Raw genomic sequence first — 19,660 nt, 5'->3', positions numbered from 1 at the left:
GGGCACAGATTGCATGGAGCACTGGGTGTGGTGCAAAAATAATGAATACTGTTATGGTGAAAAAAATTAAAAAATTTAATAAAATAAAAAATAAATGAATTCCCCAGGCGGGGAGCGTGCCTAGGTGGCTCAGCCGGTTAAGTGTCTGCTTCCGCTCAGGTCATGTTCTTAGGGTCCTGGGATGGAGCCCCACTGCGGGGTTCCCTGCTTAGCAGGGAATCTGCTTCTCCCTCTCCCCCCAGCTCCTGCTCCCTCTCACTATCTCTCTCTCAAATAAGTTAATTAAATTAATTTAAATTAAATTAAAAATAAATTGATTAATTTTTTTTAAATTCCCCAGGGGACTCTTATGAATTTGAAAAATGAGAAACACTGATACAAACATTTGCATATCTTTCTAGAAGTTTGAGCTGGGCATCGAGTAGCTGAAGAATGATTGCACATCCATTGTTCAGGTGAAAGCATGCCTGGTCACTCGTGAATGTTGTCACGAACAGGCAACATAACCAGCAGGTGGTGATGGTTTACAAGTCACGTATGTTTTCGAAGCTTTATTTTCTTACCCTTAAAAAAATAATAATAATCATCTCAGGATATGCACATACTTCTTTGAGTCTAATTCAGCCCTAAAACGGAATTATGAGAGTTACACGTGCTCCTGAGTCTGTCACAGGGATAAATTTCTGGCAGAATCTATTTCCCTCAAAATCGAAATATAATCACAGTCAGGTACGTGGTCCTCTGTTGCTGGACTCATTCATGGGAATCCCGGACAAGAGCAAGATCATTAATTGTGTTGACAATAAAGCATAGGAAAAATAAACAAAATGCACCACCATTTACGAATTACTGAGAGCTGTTAGAATGGTTTTCACGCATGTCTCATTCCTCACAGGTACTCACGTCCACGAGGAAACTTCCATCGGACTAATTGAGACGGTTCCTTAATTTTGAACTATTGGCCAAATAGGTGCTGACGTTTCTGTGGACTCCACGTGACCCGGGGAGAACCTGGGTTTGTCTTGCATGGAAAGCGGAGATGGGTTCTGTTGGTGTTTTTCATTCCCGTCCAAATGTTTCAGTCCCAGATGCAGGGGGAAGGAAAATGTATCCTTCCTCTTTGCCAAATTACAACTGCAGCTGCCTGGAAGGACTGGGAGATCAGCAGATAGTGCCTCACCGATTTCCCCTCCCCGGCCCCATAAGACACACACTCATAGTAGAGCATCAATCACGTGACTCTGGGCTGTTTGCCTTAGAAAGTGATGTCTTGGGGGGAAAGGGGATGGGGGGAGTAATCTCTTTCTGGCTATTGAGCTTCAAATACCCATATTCCAAAAGCACAGATTTTGGAAAATTTCCTTCCCTGTGATTGAAGAAGCACTGAGGGATGTCCCACCACATCACCTCTCCACCAGAAGAAGGAGGACTTTTTCTTTGCACAGTGGTACTTCTGCTCACCAAGCAGTATGCCTGTGTGGTTTCATGCACCCACAGGACACACTGTTTCCTATTTGGGCCATCCAGATGGGTGCCTTTTTCTGGTTTGCAGGAAGGCAACACATTTGCTCATAGGGACCTAGGGAGAGGGTGCAGGGGGCTCTGTTTCCTGCACTTAAATCAGGCCCAGGAAGGTCGGGAGGTAAGGAGAGGAGCTACATTTGCAATCCCCATGTAAATTTCTGGGAAGACAGGAAGAATCCAGAGCAGGAATGGTTATGGGACATATCTCGGCAGAGGCAACATTACGTCTTTCTGTCTCCTGTGCCAGAGCAGGGAGCAGGAACAGTAAAGAAAATGCTGCATGGGGCCGGGGTGGGGGGGCTTGTAGAAGGATTGGACAGCCAGCTCCACTGTGAACTTCACAGACGAGGAAATGGGGGAAGGAGAGGGCACAAACAGCACAGGCTAGAAAGGCTAGAAAAAACCAAAATCATAACCAGAACTCAAATGATGAATACTTGCTTTTCCCTGACCTTCCACTCTCCTTTCTGACAAATGTCCACCTTCTTATTAGGTAAGCTTACCAGTATTTGGGGACGGAGGGAAAGTGGAGGACAGTGCAAAGGGCAGTGGACCCAGAGCTGACTGAGTGCAAATTTCCTCCATCACGGTAGAATAGAAGCTTGGGCTAGAAGGTAAATGGTTACAGGAAAAAGGAAATAAATTGAATGAAAGAAGATATATGTCTTGCTTCCCTATGTTTGTGGGCTTAGAGTTATACCTGCTACACTTTCTTCGGCCCAGTCAGGCACCACTGTTTATTTTGAGACGAGCATTTCTAATACTACCTAACATCATGCTTTTAATCAGCCCTAAGTGCATATTTCTTAACTTGGCAAACGATGGAGTTCCTTAGAAAAACACTTTTGGTTTTCTGTGTGTGTCTTTTTTTCAACAGCATAATTCTCCAAAACAACGTTTAAGGAATTCTTTTTTTATTATTTATTTTTTAATTTTTTAATTTTCTTTTATTTTTTATTTTTTTTTTACATTTAAGGAATTCTTTTTTTTTTAGATTTTTTTTTATTGATTTATTCAACAGAGAGAGAGAGAGATCACAAGTAGGCAGAGAAGCAGACAGAGAGAGAGGGGGAAGCAGGCTCCCTGCTGTGCAGAGAGCCTGATGTGGGGCTCAATCCCAGGACCCTGAGATCACGACCTGAGCCGAAGGCAGAGGCTTAACCCACTGAGCCACCCAGGTCCCCTACATTTAAGGAATTCTTAAGCAAATTCAGATTTTTCTGATACGACATAGTGGAGACATCCTGAACTCTCACATTCTAGACAAAGTTTTCTAATGGCACAAATATTTCATAATTTATGGATACATTCATAATCTGTATCACATACTGATTATTTTGTTGATGTTTAAAGCATCTTTAGTTACCTAAGCTCACCGTGTTTGTCTTCTCATTTTTAAGAAACAAACTAGTTTTGAGCCCAAAGGAAAAGGTATAATTATATATATATATATATATATATATATATATATATGATGTTTAAAACAGAATAGGACATCTTGACCCATTTTAAAAGCAGCAGTTTGGTAAATAAATACAGGCATGGTAAATAAAGCCCTCTGGCATTCTTTTCTATGAAGCAATAGTTGGAAGAGATGAATGAAAAAAATTAATACAGTAATTTTCCTATTTGGCTCCTCTTCTACACTTTGTTAAGCCCTCCAGCCTTTATACCAGATTTGCCCTAGTTATTATTTGAAGGGGACAGTCACGGAAAAAGTCTTGAGAAGTGTTATAAAACTTGTTTCCGGTTAAGATATCAATTTTTTTTAATATGGATTTTTTTTAAATGTGTTCTGTGTTTAAAACTCTTCCGTATACAGCAACGACAACAAAACCTTTCCGGTTTACAAGCCAAAAACAAGGAAAAATGCACATTACTTTCCACTTTTAGAGAAATGCCCATCTTGTGTGCATCCAGATTCAGACCCAGACCCTGAAATCGAAAGTACACAATTCAGACAATCATCACTAACGTCGCTTTGTCACCAACTTCAAAACAGAAATGTTTTATTTTTATTTTGTTTTCTTCGGTCCCCCATCCTGTGCCATATTCCCCTCATTCCCAATAGTCTTTCTACTCTGTTACCTCCTTAACCTTCTTGAAATCAGGGTGAAAGTGACTTCTTCCAGAAAACTTTCCCCAGGTAAGTGTATCCTCCCATTTATTTATTTCCAGTCCTCCACATCAGTCTTGGACATCTAATTTCAATGGCACATGTATAGGGAGTCGAGGTTCTGCCTGCTGTTCTACTTTATTCCATCAGCAGCTCCTTGAAGGGGTACAGTGTGTGTACAGATGTAGTTTAAACGTCAAGATTTCACGTTCCCAAGTTTAGGGCTACCCATCTTTCCCGTCTCTGGTACAGATGGACATTCAACTTTCCACCATTCGTGTCTCATTTTCTTGGTAATCAAAATCCTCAGAAGGGACCACATTAAACAGCTCCATTTCTCAACCTCTCTTGAATTTGGGGGGAAAGAGGAAGGATGTAAATGGTGGTTGTTGAGTGAAGCCCCCCTTTTTTGGCTTTCTCTTCTTCCCCTTGTTTTTGCTGGAACAGGAAATGATGACTGCAGTACGATGTCTCTACCTTGGGGTCTTGAGGATTGAAGCTCTTGTAATAAGGGTGGTTTAGCTAGAAGACGAGGGGACTGAATCCCTCATGACTGGATGGGATGGCCATTTTGAAGTTGGGTTGTCTGCTGTGTATCAGGTAAGTTTCCATCAGAGAAGCAGAATCACTAAAGAGTGTGTGTGCATGTGTGTGTTCCATGACAGAGACTGGAACTCGACTAATTGTAGGAGCTGGCTAAGTAATATTTCGTTGTTTTTGCCTGCGATGCTGGAGGCTGCACATAGTTGAGAAGGAAAGAAGCATGTGAAGTGAAAGAGAGGAAGAAAGGGGAACACACGAGAACAATTTGGAGTCCTTGGGACAGACTGAATCCATGGTAGGTCTTACTGACTCTGACCTGAGAGGTATAGACATTCCTTAGAAACTAGAGACTCTTATCATGGAGCTAATTACCTCTACTTGATCCAGGCATCCGAGAAGCAAAAGGAGGATCCAAGAAAAAGTGAAACAACTGTGGGCCCGGGTGCTTGCCTCATGCCACTGAGGTGAGCCGCCAAATAAGTGATAACATGTATGAGCTACAAAATGGCGGCTGTGGACCTTCTCCTCCCAAAACCTCCCAAAGAACCTCCCTGGGACCCACTCAAACCAGGGACATACAGAAAAGGGGATTCTGGGTTATGTAGTTTCCTACGGCTTAAAGTTGATTTTACAAAGTCATCACATTCTGGATTTCTATAATTTTTCTATTTTTAATTTGGGACATTATTAGCAACAAAGCATAATTCTTATTGGATGCTGGGCCCTTATAAATAAACATTGACTCCTAGCTGAACTAGATAGTGAATGTGCCATGTGGACTCAGATAACTTCAACATAGAGACTTTTCTAGTCTTGATTCCATGTAAGGCATCACTTTAAAGAAAACTTTTGAAAACCTTCCAGAAATGCGTACTTGGAGAAGGAAAAGTTATAAGATCAAGGCCCTGATCAAGAAGGGTAAAATGAAAGAATCATATTCTTCGTTCTGGAAAGAAGGCCGGGAAGGGGTAATATCATCATCTAATTGGACACAAAAGACATGGCCAAGGGAAATATGGGGCTTGTAAGGAAAACTGTGAAATGTTAGCTCCGGGATGAAAGGATACTATCACAATGGGAAGTTGTTTTTCTTTAAAATATGGCTGTTTTTGCACCTGGCATAAATTTTTGCAAATTAAGCATTTATGTTTGGGGTTTGCTACTATCTTGTTACAAATGAGATAGTTCCTTGTAGTTTTGGAAGGCAGGTGTCATACCACATTCGTCAGGTGGATCCTCTGGAACAAAGTTAGGACTGTGAGCTCGTTAGTGGAAGGTGTGGGATGCTTACAAACAATAAAAAGGGGCAGGAAGCAGAATGGGACAGAGAAAGCTTAGAGGTCCTAATGGAGATCTGACTTTGGGGAGAAAGGGGAGGGAAGCAGGACGCCCAGGGAAAGCTTCAGATTATGATACAGATTTGACAAGGCTTAGGTGAATCCAGTGGGGAGTCCTGGAAGAACCCCACATCCAGCAGAAATGGCCAAGCCCTAGTATTCACGTCATGTTTAGTCACTGGTTGGGACATTTCTAGAAAGACTATGGTGTCCATTCAAAGCTGGGTTGGATCCTGAAAGTGCTGGCATTGGAGGCTGTCAGCTAACTGAACTCCTTACAGGTGACCAGCAAGCTCTTCCTCGAAGGAGATCTAAGTAGCACACTTCTGTGGCCACCAAAAGTAGTTACTAATATGTATATCCTGTCAATACGAGTGACAAACCCATTTCTCAAAGCCAAGATGAAAAGAACAATACTTATTAGGGCAGAGTGCCTTGCCTCAGATCAGAAATTAATTGGGAAAAATGATCAAGAAATTAATGGGCTTCTTCCAAAATACCTTACCCTTTTGATTTTGAGCTAGACATTTTCACTGTGTTCACACTAAACCAGATCGGAACACATGTTAACGTTTATCACGTTTTTCCTTGGGGCTAAGTTTGGTGACTTTTTTTTTTTTTTTTATTCATTTGACAGAGAGAGATCACAAGCAGGCAGAGAGGCAGGTAGAGAGAGAGGAGGAAGCAGGCTCCCCGCCGAGCAGAGAGCCCGATGCGGGGCTCGATCCCAGGACCCTGAGATCATGACCTGAGCCGAAGGCAGCGGCTTAACCCACTGAGCCACCCAGGCGCCCCAAGTTTGGTGACTTTTATTCCCGTTGAGCACACATTATCCAGGGGAATTGTGCTCCCATATCTCCCCCATCTAATCAAAACCCCACTGTCCCTGTACCCCAACCTCACCCCCACTTCAATTCATTTGAAGTTCGAACCACCCTGAGACGTAGCTTCTCAGGCTTCCTGCCTTCCCTAACACCCTAACTTCCCACCGAAATATACCTGTTCTGTTTTGCATTTCCTTGCTGGAAGGTTGACAACCAAGGCTGAAAAGCTCATTGACTCGGCTAATGAGAACGAACACAGCAATTGCCTCATTTGCCTCTATAGAATTAACCCAAAGAAATGGCTAGCTAATGGGGGGATTTCCTCTCATTCGTTCAGGCCAATGTTGGTGAAATTTTGGACAATGTTGGTATGCGTGCCTTCAGCATTTACACTGAGAAGGCAGCCGTTTATGCCAGATACAATGGCCAGTTGCAGATTTTACTCTCAAAGGGCACTCGTTCCTGACTAATGACCTCAGCAAGTGGATCATGACTGCTCATTGGCCTGTTTGGGAATTTTAATATTGTCGAGGACTGTCTATACTTTAGATGCTCTACTCTAGAGAGAGGAACAGGAAGAGTAATAAAGTAACTTTAAGTACCTGCTGGATACCAAGAATGATGCCTGGAACTGCATGGGTACCATGGATTTAACTTGTTTGTCCTGCAAATTATACACTATAATTCCATTTTACAGATGAGGGTCAGAAAAGTTCAATGGGCTAAGATCAATCAACCATGAGATTGTATGGGTTTGGCCTGATTCAGATCAGGTCTACCTGACTCCCAACGCCTCTGCTGTGTTCTTTCTCACGCTACAAGTCACAATACTTATTGGAGTCTAAGACTTCTGTCTTGAAAGCCCCCTCAGCAGCATCTAACAGTCGGTGTGGGGAGGGTGGTTGGGATTATAAAGAAAATAAGATTGGCCATGCATTGATGGTTGTTGAAGCAAATACCCCTACCTGTATTTGAGGAGGGTTATTATGCAAATTTCTTTGCTTTTTATATATTTGAAAATTTCCATAGTAAACCTAGGCTTATAGGAATTTTCATTCTGTAAAGGTGTTTTAATAGCTACAAATGGTTTACCACCTAACCAGGACATTATGGAGGACCCCAAATGGCCACACACACACACACACACACGCACACAGTTAAAAACATCTTCTAGAACAAACACTGCAGATACTAATTAGTTGTCAAGGTGCAAATCTCAGCGTTTCCAGCATATATCAGTAGAAGCAAATGTTCCCGTTCCGTGAATGAATCACAGCATTCAGTAACATTCACTGTCCTTTCCCCCACCATTTGCTCAAGTCCAGCCAAACCAAACGAGGGATCACCAGTGGAGACAACTGCAAATGTTTGCAAACTGTGAGCAAATTAGGAGAGCGTCCTACATTTAGAGAGACATGAATTATTGTGTGTAGATATAAATAAACATTGTTCTCAGCTCAGGCTCTGTCAACACCTCAGCGCTCCACACAGACTCATCCAAAGATAAATGAGCTAGTGTTACTCATACCTGAGGAGCTCCAGAAACCACCTGAAGGGGCACACGCTGTACTTTGCTAAGCTTGTTTGCAAAACTCAGCCCTGGGAATCCAAAGCTACCGCAAAATATGCAGCCGGCTCTGAAATATGTGTTTTTAGGGAGCCATAAGGGCGAAACAGTCATTCTCTCTTTGTTGATCCACGATCCGGATCTTGGCAAGGGGCCCTCCCAGGGTCCCACAATTATTTTCCCCTCTACCTTGTCCATTTTTTTAAATTAAGGCATGCTTATTGTATAATATGTTTTAAAATACAATCAAAAGGAATATTTAAAAGGGCTTTAATTCTACCAACCACTGCTAATTTTGAACATATGCTTTTAGAATTTTTAATGCCTGTATAAACTCTCCAGAATTAAAAATAGGAACATACTGTAGGTAACTTGCATTGTTCATTCAAAAAGAGCCTATGAACATTTTAATGCCTATAAACAACCTTTACAACAATATTTACAATGTCTGCCCATATGGACATAAAACAATTTATTCAGTCAAGACATATTACTGGATATTTACCAAGAACTGAATACTCCGGCTGCTCTCACATTTTTGCTCCTGAAACTGAGCTTGGATAAATATTTTAATAGATAATTATTTCACAAATCCATCAATATTTCCTTAGGATAAACCCTTAGAAGTAGAATGCACAGATTAGAATTCTTTGAGGCTTCTAAAACAAATCACCTTCCAGAGAGAGTATACAAACCTATGTTTCTTATTATCCTACACTCTAAGAGCACTGAGTGATGATTCTTCTTCTTCTTTTTTTTTTTTAATCTTTGCCAAGTCAACAGGTAGGGCACTTATCACTTTTTCTTTTTTAGGAATTTTTACTTCTCTTACATTAATGATATTGAAGTTTTATCCTGTTTATTAAAAAAATATATAATCTTCCTCGCTGTTCATATAATTTTGTGTTTAGTATTTCTCCTAAGGCTGTTCACATTTTAACATGGTGGTATTTCCTTGTCTCTCCTCTGTGATGCAATTTCTTTCCTCTTTTTGATTGCCTTTTACCTTGATTTGCTCTTTGGAACACAAAAAGTTTTAAATTTTTAGGTTAAAAATGCATGTATCTTTCTCTTTATGGATTCTATGATTTAAGTTGTACCCTTAGACTACACTTCCCAAGCTTATATTTTCTTCTATTAATTCATTTAGAAAATTTTAATCCACCCAAAATAAATGTTGGAGAATAGTGTGAGAAATAGACATGACATCTTTTTTCTCCCAAGGGATAATTCAGTGGTTCTCTACACTGCTTTTATTTTAAAGATTTTACTTATCCATTTGAGAGTGAGTGAAAGTGAGAAAAATCACAGGAGAGGGAGAAGCAGACTCCCTGTTGAGCAGGGAGCCCGACGTGGGACTCGATCCCAGCACCCTGAAATCATGACCTGAGCCGAAAGCAGATGCTTAACCGACTGAGCCACCCATGCACTCCCCTACACTTTTTTTAACATAAGCAGTCTTACTTGTGATGAGCTCTGGGTGTTATATGCAAGTGTTGAATCACTATATTGTAAACCTGAAACTAATATTATACAATATGTTAACAGACTGGAATTCAAATAAAAACTTAAAAAAAAAAACCCCACTCATCTCCATGCTGATTCAACCTATCAACATTATTTAAATATGCAAATTACTTATGTAGAGTCCTTGGTCTGTTCTCAGACTTCTATTCTTTTTCAGTGATCTTGCTATCTATTCTTGGGCAAGTACCACCAGGTTATTTTAGCTCTTGGTCCTTTCCAGTATTTTTAATACCTTAATGGGTAGCCCTATGTAGTTTCATTTTATTTCCTTTTTTTTTTTTTTTTCAGCTATTCTTGCTGTTTCCTTGACTTTTTAACTCTTCTGTTTATTCTTCCTGAAACATTTCAGAATCAGGCATTGTGTCTGGGATTATGTTACAGCCATAGATTTTACTGGAGAGAATTAACAGCAGGACGATTATTATTCATCCTAATACAGAGAGATGGTATGTCTTTTCACTCATTTTAATTATGTGGGATGGGTTAGTGTTAGTTCTGAGCCACGAGTTGGGAATATAAGAGATTTCTGATCTATTTTCTGATCAGAGGGAATTAAGATGATATGTGAGTCCTTTCACTTTCTCTTCCTCTAAGGTGATGACCATAGAGGCCACATCTTGAGTCATAGTCACAAGGTGGAACCAGCCTAGCTCCTTGAGTCCCAGCCTGGAGGATGGCGATCTTGGAAGTCACCCAGCCTGTGTCAAGCTTTAAGTGTGCAAGACACAAACCTTTGGTTTACCTTTGGTTAGCACAGTATAGTGCCTTAGTAAAGGTTGCAACTTTCTCCCTCAGGAAGTGTTGACGTGACTCTTAGTATTGTGATAAGGGAATCATTCGTGTTTTCATTGACCATAATGTTAATTTCTGCTGGATAGGGATGGGAGCTCCATTTGCCTACTAGGACGTAATATAGGAACTTCACTGCTGCTCCTAAAAGCTTCTAGTCCCAATTGCAGTTCTAGCTCTCACTCAGCCCGGGGTTCAGGGCAATGCTCCAGGGCGGTATTTCCTAACTGCAGACCCACTTCCTCTGTATTAAGCCAGTTTGGTTGCTGCCCTGCTTTCCTGAGCCCAGAAACTCGTTCCAAGCTGAACGGAGAGTGAATGCTTCAAGCAGTCTCTGTGTTTGTACCTGATACACTCACTCCCAGATTGTTTGTCCTGGCTCCCGGCCCCTCTAGCTCTAAGTCCAGGGAGGGAGGGACTGGTTGAATTTTGCTTTGTGGCCCCTCCTCGTTCTCTGGACGTGAGTCTCACCCTTTCTGTGTCATGAATCATGGACTGATGGGCTCTTTTCTCAGTCTGGCCTCACCTATGTACTAATTTGCAGGAGTTCTTAGAAATTCTAGCCAAGTGGGCACTACCCCTGATTTCACATGCACACATGTTCTTTTCATAGAAAATTGCGGGGGGGAGGGGAGAATTAATTAAATGTGTGAGTGCAAGTCATCATTTTACACTAGGGGTCCTTTCATGAATATTTTCATGAGAACTTGGAAAAATTAAGTGGAAACCCAGATGTCGGTTGAGGGAGCAAGTTATCTCCTTCTCTACCCTCCGCCATCCTCTGCCTGTGGAAGGGAGTAGCGCTCCCAAGATTTATTTTCCCACTGAAACTTTCCTTAGAAAATGGAAATGATTACAGTCAGTTTCAAATAATATTTTTCCCTCAGTTGCATAAATCACGAATGCTAGCCAACTCTCAGCTGATGTCCTTCCTTGGGTTCCGGTCAGTTCCTGCTTTTCAAACACCCATTCATGAATGAGATCTTATCTGTGGAAAAAGTTCTTCACTAACTCTGGGGTCAAATATATCACATACGAGTAATTTTTTTTTCATAAAGCAAAACTATTCAATTTAAATAGCTATCAGATTATACCCTTTTAATATTTTTGGCATTAAAATGATCTGTCTTTTATGGAGCAGTTCTATGTACACTAGATGGTAGTTTGATATGTTTTAAATGCCTTCACAAGGTTAAGAGTTGGCAATGCTGTGTTGGTCTGTAAATTATTTTTGAAATGTCTTGTGGTCTATATAATCCCAAACCCTGTGAACCACTGGAATGTATCTTCAAATAGTTTTTCAACAAGTGGAATATTTTTTGAGCCCTCGTATTTCTGAGAACGCCCGCCTGTCCCACTGAAAGACAAATCGCCGAGTATCAAGTTCTTAGCTCATAACTTTTTCCACCTCAAAACCCCATGGAGTCATTTGGCATCTAAGTGTTGCAGAGGAAATGTCTGAGACCAACCCAAAGTTTGGTCCTCTTGCAAATAAATTTTTACTGAAAGTTGCAAGATTTTTTTTCTCCCCTTTCTCAACGCATTGCGGTATAATTCCTCCAGTGGATCTACTGAGATGGCATGTGTGCTGGTTGATGGCCAAGGAGAAAGGTGCTGTCATCACCTAAGCTTGGACCTAGTTCCACACGTCACTAGCCACTATAGGTGGGACAGTGTTATGGGTCAAACTGTGTCCCCCAAAAAGATATGTTGAAGTCCTATTCCCCAGTACCCATGAACATGACCTTAGTAGGGACTTTGCTGATATAATCAAATGAAGTTGAGGTCATTAGGGTGGGCCCTAATCCAATGACTCGTGTCCTTATAAGAAAAGGGGAATTTGGACACACACACACACACACACACACACAGAGAACACCGTGTAAAGACAGAGACAGACACAGAAGGAAGATGGCCCCATGAAGACAGAGGCAGAGATGGGAGTTTCGCTGCCCCAAGCCAAGGAATGGAATGCCTGGAGTTATCAGAAGCTGAAAGAGGCAAGGAAAGTCCTTCCCTTCTTTCTTCTCAGCTTCAGAAGGAACCTAGCCCCTGCCAAGACCCTGATTTCAAACTTGCAGCCTCCATAACTGGGAGACAATATGCAACTGTTGCTTTAAACCACCCAGTTTGTGGTCCTTTGTTATGGAGGTTCTGAGAAATGAATGCAGATTTCTCAAAGACTTTGAACTACAATTACTTTATCTATGACATGTGGACAATAATTTGATAGACTAGTTGAGAAGTTGAAATGGGACGAGATACATAAATTCTGGCACATCTAATCTTTTTCTGTCCTCTTGACATTTTTTTATACAAAGCTTATACAATTTTTATAAAATAATGAAGTCATTAACTGTGGATTCCCAGGCCCACCCCCAAAGACTTTTTGATTCAGCCAGTCCTAGGTAGACCTCCAGACGTGAACTCTCATTAAGTACTGAAAGTGCCATGTAATTTAAGTGGTAGACCTGGTATTACTATTCCTGTTCTATAAATATGGAAACCAAGGTCAAAGGAAATTGAACCCAAGTCAGAAAATGTAAAATCAAGTAGTTTTTTGAGGCTGAACTTCAAGAACTTCACTAGTTTGATGAAATGTGAAACTCCAGGCTGGTATGAAAAACACCAGATAATGAGGGCGCCATAATATATAAAATATGGGAGACGGTCCAGTATTGGATTAAGAACACATGGAATCAGAGAGGTTTAAATTCTGGTCATGGCACTTACTTCCTAGCTGTGAGAACTTGAGAAAAACTATTTAACCTCTGACGGTTTCAAGCTCTTCTCATCTGAAAATGGGAATAACACATATTGGGGTTCTGGGGGAAGTGAAGGCGATGCCGTGACCAAGCATTTAACACACGGGAGGTGCTAACTCAATGACACATTTCTGCAAACATGCATTGATCTTTATTTCAAAAAAGGTCACAACATCTTCATTTTCTGCTCTTAACTGCCTTAAAGGTAAAAAATGCAGGGAGAAGGAAAGTCCATAAGTGAGAATAGTAACTCATTTTAGAAAAGATGTGTGATGTCCAGGCTTTCCTGGTAGCTTATAAATGAATAATTAATTGTTGTGGGAATAACTTCTTTGGGATTCTTCTTATTAATTTGCCTTGAGCAGGTCTCCTTGTATCCTGGAATCCTCTATTTTCATAATATTGACAGGTCACCTAACCAAAATACATAAGAACCATTTTTAAGAGTTGCTAGTAGCTAATAGAAAATGTTTAAGGATGCTCTCAGTGGGTTATGATTTTCTCAATGAATATTGCCCCGAAGGATTTGTTTCCTGCTATTCTTGAAACATTTCATTATATTCTTCCACTGGGCCCCAGGATGCCGAGGAGGGGACCAGGAAAGGAATGCTCTCCTGATGTGGGGAAGCAAGGTATGTTGACATCATTGAAGGAATCAGGCGCACAGAAAATAACAAGCAAAAGGACAGGAAATGCATCTGCACAAAATTGCTTTTTTTATTTTAGTGTCATTCAAACCACTGCGGGTTTATATCGGATTAGAAACAGCCACCATATTCAAATTTGTTTTATTTTTTGTTGAACAGGACATGCTTTTTGGATATCTGGCATGACTCCAGCTGTTTCTCCATGTCACCTGTCCTCAGCAAGCCACAATGGCAGCTTGGTCAACTCCCCTGTCCTGTTCGTGAAATTGATCATCCAGAATGCAAAGAACAGGAAACTACACAGTAGCTTAAGCATGACAATATGCTTGTAGCAGTAAGTCTGCAATGGACGTTCCAGACTTGGGGCAGTGGCTCCACAATTTTTTTTTAATATTTTATTTATTTGAGAGAGAGAGAGAGAGACAGAGAGAGCACAAGCAGAGAGGGGAGCAGAGGAAGAAGGAGAAGCAGACTCCCTGCTGAGCAGAGAGTCCAACTCAACTGGGGGCTCGATCCCAGGACCCTGGGATCATAACCTGAGCCGAAGGCAGACGCTTAACTGACTGAGCCACCCAGGTGCCCCTGGCTCAACTATTTTGCGCAAAAACTGGGCTGTTTCTTCCATGCTGCCTTCTACTGCTTGTCTTCTTGTCCTCAAGCTTGTCACTTCATAGTTGGCAATATGGCTGCCCCAGGGCCAGGAAATATGTCCTCAGTCCTGCTTCCCGAGAACGAAGGGGAAGGGCCAAGAAAGCATCTTCCTTGGCATGCCTGGCTTTTTTCAGCAGTAAACAAAATGACTCCCATCTTTCCAGCCAGACTGTGTGACATGGCCATCTTCAGTTAAACTCTGGGAAATGTGACCAAAAGTACTCAGATTGACTGACTTAAGGCGCTGGGTATCTTGCTTCCCTTCACAGAATTAGAGTGTTATTTAAGGAGGCAGAAGGCCTTGGTAGTAAATAGAATTTCCTAGCGTGTATCTTTCTGCTGCTTTTTTCTTTTTTCCGCATTCTGGGACTGCACTTTTCCCTTCTGGTATCCCAAAACTCATGTAAGGAAGCAGCCCCAGGGAGCTGAGAGGGCAAAGTGCAGCCGGTTGGAGCCGAGGTGTTGGATCTGATGGGCATGATCTTGGACTCAGATCTATCCTGATGTTATCAGTTACCCCGGAGGAACTACTGGCAGGCTGGAGGAACTGATTTGAGCTGCTCAAGCTCATGGGAGGCTGATTTGTAAACTCTAAGCCGCACACTTTGAGTGGAACATCTATTCAAGTAAGAACTCGCAGCCGTTTCTCTGCCCCCACCCCAAGTCTACCTTGTATTCTGGCCTCAGTGGTGCTGGAGCTGGGAAGCCACACTCCTGCCGGCTCTGGGGTTGGCTCTGCCAAAGAGGGACGGCAGTGCTGCAAGGCTGGGACAGGGAGAAGGGGCTCCCTCGTCCTATCTGCTGCGGGGCTGCCTGTGGCTCTGCACACCTCACCCCCAGACCTCTCCACTCCGGGACCAGCTGAGCCTGGGGTGCTTCAAAAACCAGTGTGGTCAGATCCGCGCTCCCGGAGACCCATGCTGGTCATGCAGGGCTCCTGTTCCTTGAAGTTTCTACATTGCAATAACCCTGACCTCTTCCTATTTTCCCCCAGCTGGAGAGGTGGTAGTTGCTTCCTGCAGGGGCTGCCTCTGTGACACCAGAGAGATTGCTCTTTATGCTTTTGATTACCTGGTGAACACTTTAGTATGTGCTGATCCTGATGTTAAATTCCCTGTTCAAATCATCGGTGTGACTTCTCTCTCCTGACCGGACCTGACTCGGAGGCGCTGTCATGTTGACAGACGGCCGAAGGCAGGGCCCTGAAATACTCCCCTTTCCCCACACCTGTGATGCCCACTGTAGCAGCAGTTGACCTTTACTAAGCCTCCAAAGGAGGCCAAGGGCAGCTAAAAGCCACTGCTCACGATTACAATAAGGTTCTGGACATTCCCATTTATGTGGAAGCTCTAACTCCGGTGAGCCGAGCTAGACCTGGTGGGAACGCATCAGACTCATCCACCCTTCTTCTGGGCCCCTTTCCAAGCAGGAGACCTCTCTCAGGAAAGGAACATACCTAGGCCTGTATTGTCACCACACACTCCCAAAAGTCATGGGACCCGAAGAACCATCAAAGGTGATGGGTCATGGCAGTAGATTCTGAGAGAAGAAAATCCGGAGACCAGAAATCTCAAAAGACTGAATCGAAGAAGATGTGAAGTCAAACCCAGTATTTTTTTTTTTTTAAGATTTTATTTATTTCTTTATTTGACAGAGAAAGAGAGCATGAGCACAAGCAAAAGGAGAGGCAGGCAGAGGAAGAGGGAGAAGCAGGTTCCTTGCTGAGCAAGGAGCCTGATGTGGGGCTCCATCCCAGGACCCTAGAATCATGACCTGAGCCAAAGGCAGACACCCAACTGAAAACCAATTATTTTAATCTCTGTGACCATCCTTCCAAAAGCTGAGGTCTAAGCAGCACACCTGCTAACATCCACACCTTACGTCATTTTATTAGTAATGTAACTACAGGTAGAGTAAGGGATGAGAGAGATAATATAACAAGACAGAAAAATGCTGGCCTGGATGTCTGTAGAGGAGGTTTCACCACTTAGAGTAAATTAACCTCTCTGGACCTCACTTTCCAAATCTGTGAAATGAAAAGGTCGAGCTCTACGGATGTCTGTGGCCTACCTCTGCAAGTCCCATTAGGCGACACTGTGTAGGACAGGGCTTCTACGTGGTGTTTTCTAAGGAAACCTGTCCAGCAAAAGTAAGACTAATGAAACATGATAGTTTCAAATCAGGAAGTCTGATTCACCTTAGACTAAGTAAAAAATGTCAATACAAACATACTTCAATTCCCCAAACTGTGTGTGTGTGTGAAGGCCAGCATTTCCCAAGTTTTCATGGCATTTCCCAAAATGGGTTGAGTTCAAAATGTCTGGAAAACAACAGGTTCAACAAAATTGCAGCAGACTTTACAGAGAGAGAGTGTGAGTGGAGCTGGGACAGGCAAGGAGGGGCAGAGGCAGGAGGGTCGAGAATTTCAAGCACAGAGCCTGATGTGGGGCTGGATCTCATGACCCTGAGATCATGTCCTCAGCCAAAATCAAGAGTCAGTTACCCAATCAACTGAGCCACGCAGGTGCCCTTGTGGCAGACTCTTTTAGTTGCTTACCCAAACTCCATTCCTCACCTCTTCCCCAGGTTTAACATTACTTCGATGTGATTTGGGGACAGCAAATATGTCAAGGTCCCCAATGATGGGCTGTGACTAGCTCAAGCTAATCACAGCCTCCCTTGCAGCTGTGGGTGGCCAAATCATTGTGTACAGCCACGGAGCCCTGTTCTTTCCAGAAGCACCTCCGGGCATTACTTTTCAGGAGAGTATGCTTTGAGATTATCGACCTGGGGTAACTTAATTACGAACATTTAGAGAGATGAGCGCACTCCTGACCAATCCCACCAGGATGTATTCATCTTTTAGGCCATGTCTCACATGAAACATTCACTTTGGTTTCTCTCAATAAACTGGGGCATCTGAGGGGCTCAGCCAGTTGGGCTTCTGTCTTTGGCTCGGGTCATGATCCCGGGGTCCTGGGATTAAGCCCCCTATCAGGCTCCTTGCTCAGCGGGAAGCCTGCTTCTCCCTCTCCCTCCGCCTGCCACTCCCCCTGCTTGTTCTCCCTCTTCAATAAATACGTAAAGTCTTTTTTGAAAAGATAAATAAATACTTGTACATTAATTTGTGTACTTGATCATACCTAACTCCCATTTTTGGGAAGGATTTACAATGAAGGAAAAATCTGTTAGCCAAAGAGGAACACGCCTATTCAACACCTTGTCAATCATAAACCAAAAACACTTGGGAATTCGTATTTTCTGAGTATATGAAATATGACATTCAGGTTAATCAACCTTCTAGACATAACTGTGTTGTCAAGTTTAAAAAAAAAAAAAAAGCTGAAATCCAGTAATTCTCCATTCTGTGCACATAAAATCACCTGTGGTACTTTAAAAAGAAAATTACAAGTCTCTTCCCTCCATTCCACACCCCTTCTGATTTAATTGGTCTGTAGGTGGCTACGGCATCTGTAATTCTGGAAGCCCTCTAGGTGATTCTGAGAGACAGCCAAGGTTGAAATACCGTGTTTTATGTATCACAGAGGCTGTGACGCTTTAGGGGGCTCAAGTGAATAAGGCTGTAGGGTATGGTAGAAAGAACAGGTATCCGGGGTTCTGGTCTTGGTTCTGGAACTCGGTAGCTAGGAGGCTGGGCAGATCACAGAAAACTCGGAGCTTCACCCTGTTAATGCATAAAGACTTGCCATGCATATGAACATCAAATGTTTATAAAGGCCCACAATAAAGTATCAGGAGTTTGAAAACGTTCAACACGGCATTTAATGCCATTTTTCTCTTCACGGAGTGCTCTTTTCCACCTCTGCAGGTAAAACCTACTGTCCTCCAACTGAGAAGAGTTCAGATCTCTGAGACCTTGCTTCCCTGACCCAATCAGAACTGTTATCTCATCTGTATTTCTGCAGTACCTTTTACATGACCCCATCATGCTGACTCTATTAACCGAACCTCTCCCAGCCCCCACTCTCCTACTGGGAGCTCCCACAGATCCCGGTCCTCTTACTATCCAGAGTCTAGCAATGTTAGCTAAGAAGAACCAAAATGGCTATCACCTTATCCATGAAGACAGAATCGCACATATAGAATGCAATTCCCTGGGGCGCCTGGGTGGCTCAGTGGGTTAAAGCCACTGCCTTAGGCTCAGGTCATGATCCCAGGGTCCTGGGATGGAGCCCCAAGTAGGGCTCTCTGCTCAGCAGGGAGCCTGCTTCCCTTCATCTCTCTCTGCCTGCTTCTCTCTGCCTGCTTGTGATTACTGTCTGTCAAATAAATAAAATCTTAAAAAAAAAAAAAAAAGAATGCAATTCCCTATTTCTCTCCTCTTTTCCAAAAGCTCAATCTTTTTTCTTCAGTGTCCTTTTACCTGTGAAACTCCTACCTTTAAAAAAAAAAAAGAGGAAAGAAAGGCTTCTGAGATCTGCTCTCGTGGTCACAACGCTAATGATCGTTTATTAGAGCCTATACATAGCAGTGCCTGGCTACCCATTAGAGAGACATTATTTAATTCTCCCCACCCATCTTCTAAAATAGATGTTATCACCCCCGTTGTACAGCTAGATAATGAAGTTCGGGGGGCTTACGGAATTTGCTCAAACAGGTCCCAAGGCCAGAGGTGAAGGGAGGACTTGACTACGACCCTCTCACCAGACCCCGAAACAGACCACCACACGCACCTGCTACATCCTGAGATACTCTTGATGATTCCACACCCTGGGGAGGGGGCTCGGGGACAAGAAACCCCGAGTCTACCGGTCCTCCCACTTGACAGCCAACAGAGTAAAACTGCCACTGATCAGACTGGAGGGAGGAGGCAGAGTCCCAAGACCCGCTTTCTCTCGACGATCCCGTGTGCAAGAAGCATCCCAAACGTGACTTGAAATGGCAGCGCGCGGGGACCGCAGTCCAGCCCTGCCCCGGAAACCTCTGGGAACGGAGGCGCGGCCGACGTCCGAGCGCGCTGCCTCTTTTCCGGGAGGAAAAGCCACACCGTACTCTTCGCGATTCTCGAGGGAACCTCAGGCCTCCGACCTCCAGCCCGGCACTCTCCTGCCCGCCCAGGGGCGAACACCGCCAGCCGCAGCCCTTTCCTTTCGCGTCTCGCCCGCCGGAAGTGACGCACAGGAAGCGGCCCCGTTCCCACGGGGGGCGGGGAAGGAAGATGGCGGCCCCCAGCAGCCGGTGAGGAGAGAGGAGGACACGGGGATCCCGGGGAACGGCCGGACTGTTCCATTATGGCCGCATCCCCGCACACTCTTTCCTCACGCCTTCTGACAGGTACGGCACCCGTCCTTGGGCACGACTTTGGGAAAATTCTCATCCTGTGGCCACGTGCAACGCCGTGGTTCAGGC

At 43.4% G+C, this 19,660-nt stretch overlaps 2 protein-coding genes across 2 annotated transcripts in view; one reads left to right on the top strand and one right to left on the bottom strand.

Annotated features, from left to right (window-relative positions):
* Window positions 1-609: 609 nt before the first annotated feature.
* Window positions 610-19,541, bottom strand: LOC125086715 (uncharacterized). Its single transcript, XM_047706047.1, has 3 exons — window positions 19,526-19,541; window positions 18,985-19,407; window positions 610-1,144 (listed from the first exon to the last, which is right to left on the bottom strand). The coding sequence occupies exons 1-3, from the start codon at window positions 19,539-19,541 to the stop codon at window positions 945-947; spliced, it is 639 nt and encodes a 212-aa protein (XP_047562003.1). The 3' UTR covers window positions 610-944.
* The window catches only part of LOC125087019 (protoheme IX farnesyltransferase, mitochondrial), a 131,913-nt gene continuing 131,683 nt past the window's right edge, over window positions 19,431-19,660 (top strand). The window contains exon 1 of the mRNA XM_047706842.1: window positions 19,431-19,585. Within this exon, the coding sequence (XP_047562798.1) occupies window positions 19,543-19,585 (43 nt within the window). The 5' untranslated portion in view covers window positions 19,431-19,542. The remainder of the gene's footprint in view (window positions 19,586-19,660) is intronic.

Source organism: Lutra lutra, chromosome 16 (assembly GCF_902655055.1).
Source record: "Lutra lutra chromosome 16, mLutLut1.2, whole genome shotgun sequence".
Taxonomy (NCBI): Eukaryota; Metazoa; Chordata; class Mammalia; order Carnivora; family Mustelidae; genus Lutra; species Lutra lutra.
Note: the sequence above shows the minus strand (reverse complement) of the source record. Positions and strands in the feature narration are given on the sequence as shown.

Excerpts from the sequence above, each read along its gene's own strand:
- LOC125086715 (XM_047706047.1), bottom strand. Across the intron at positions 1,145-18,984 it reads AGTATCTCAGGATGTAGCAG|GCAGCTGCAGTTGTAATTTG; the intron begins GTGCGTGTGGTG and ends CAGTCCTTCCAG.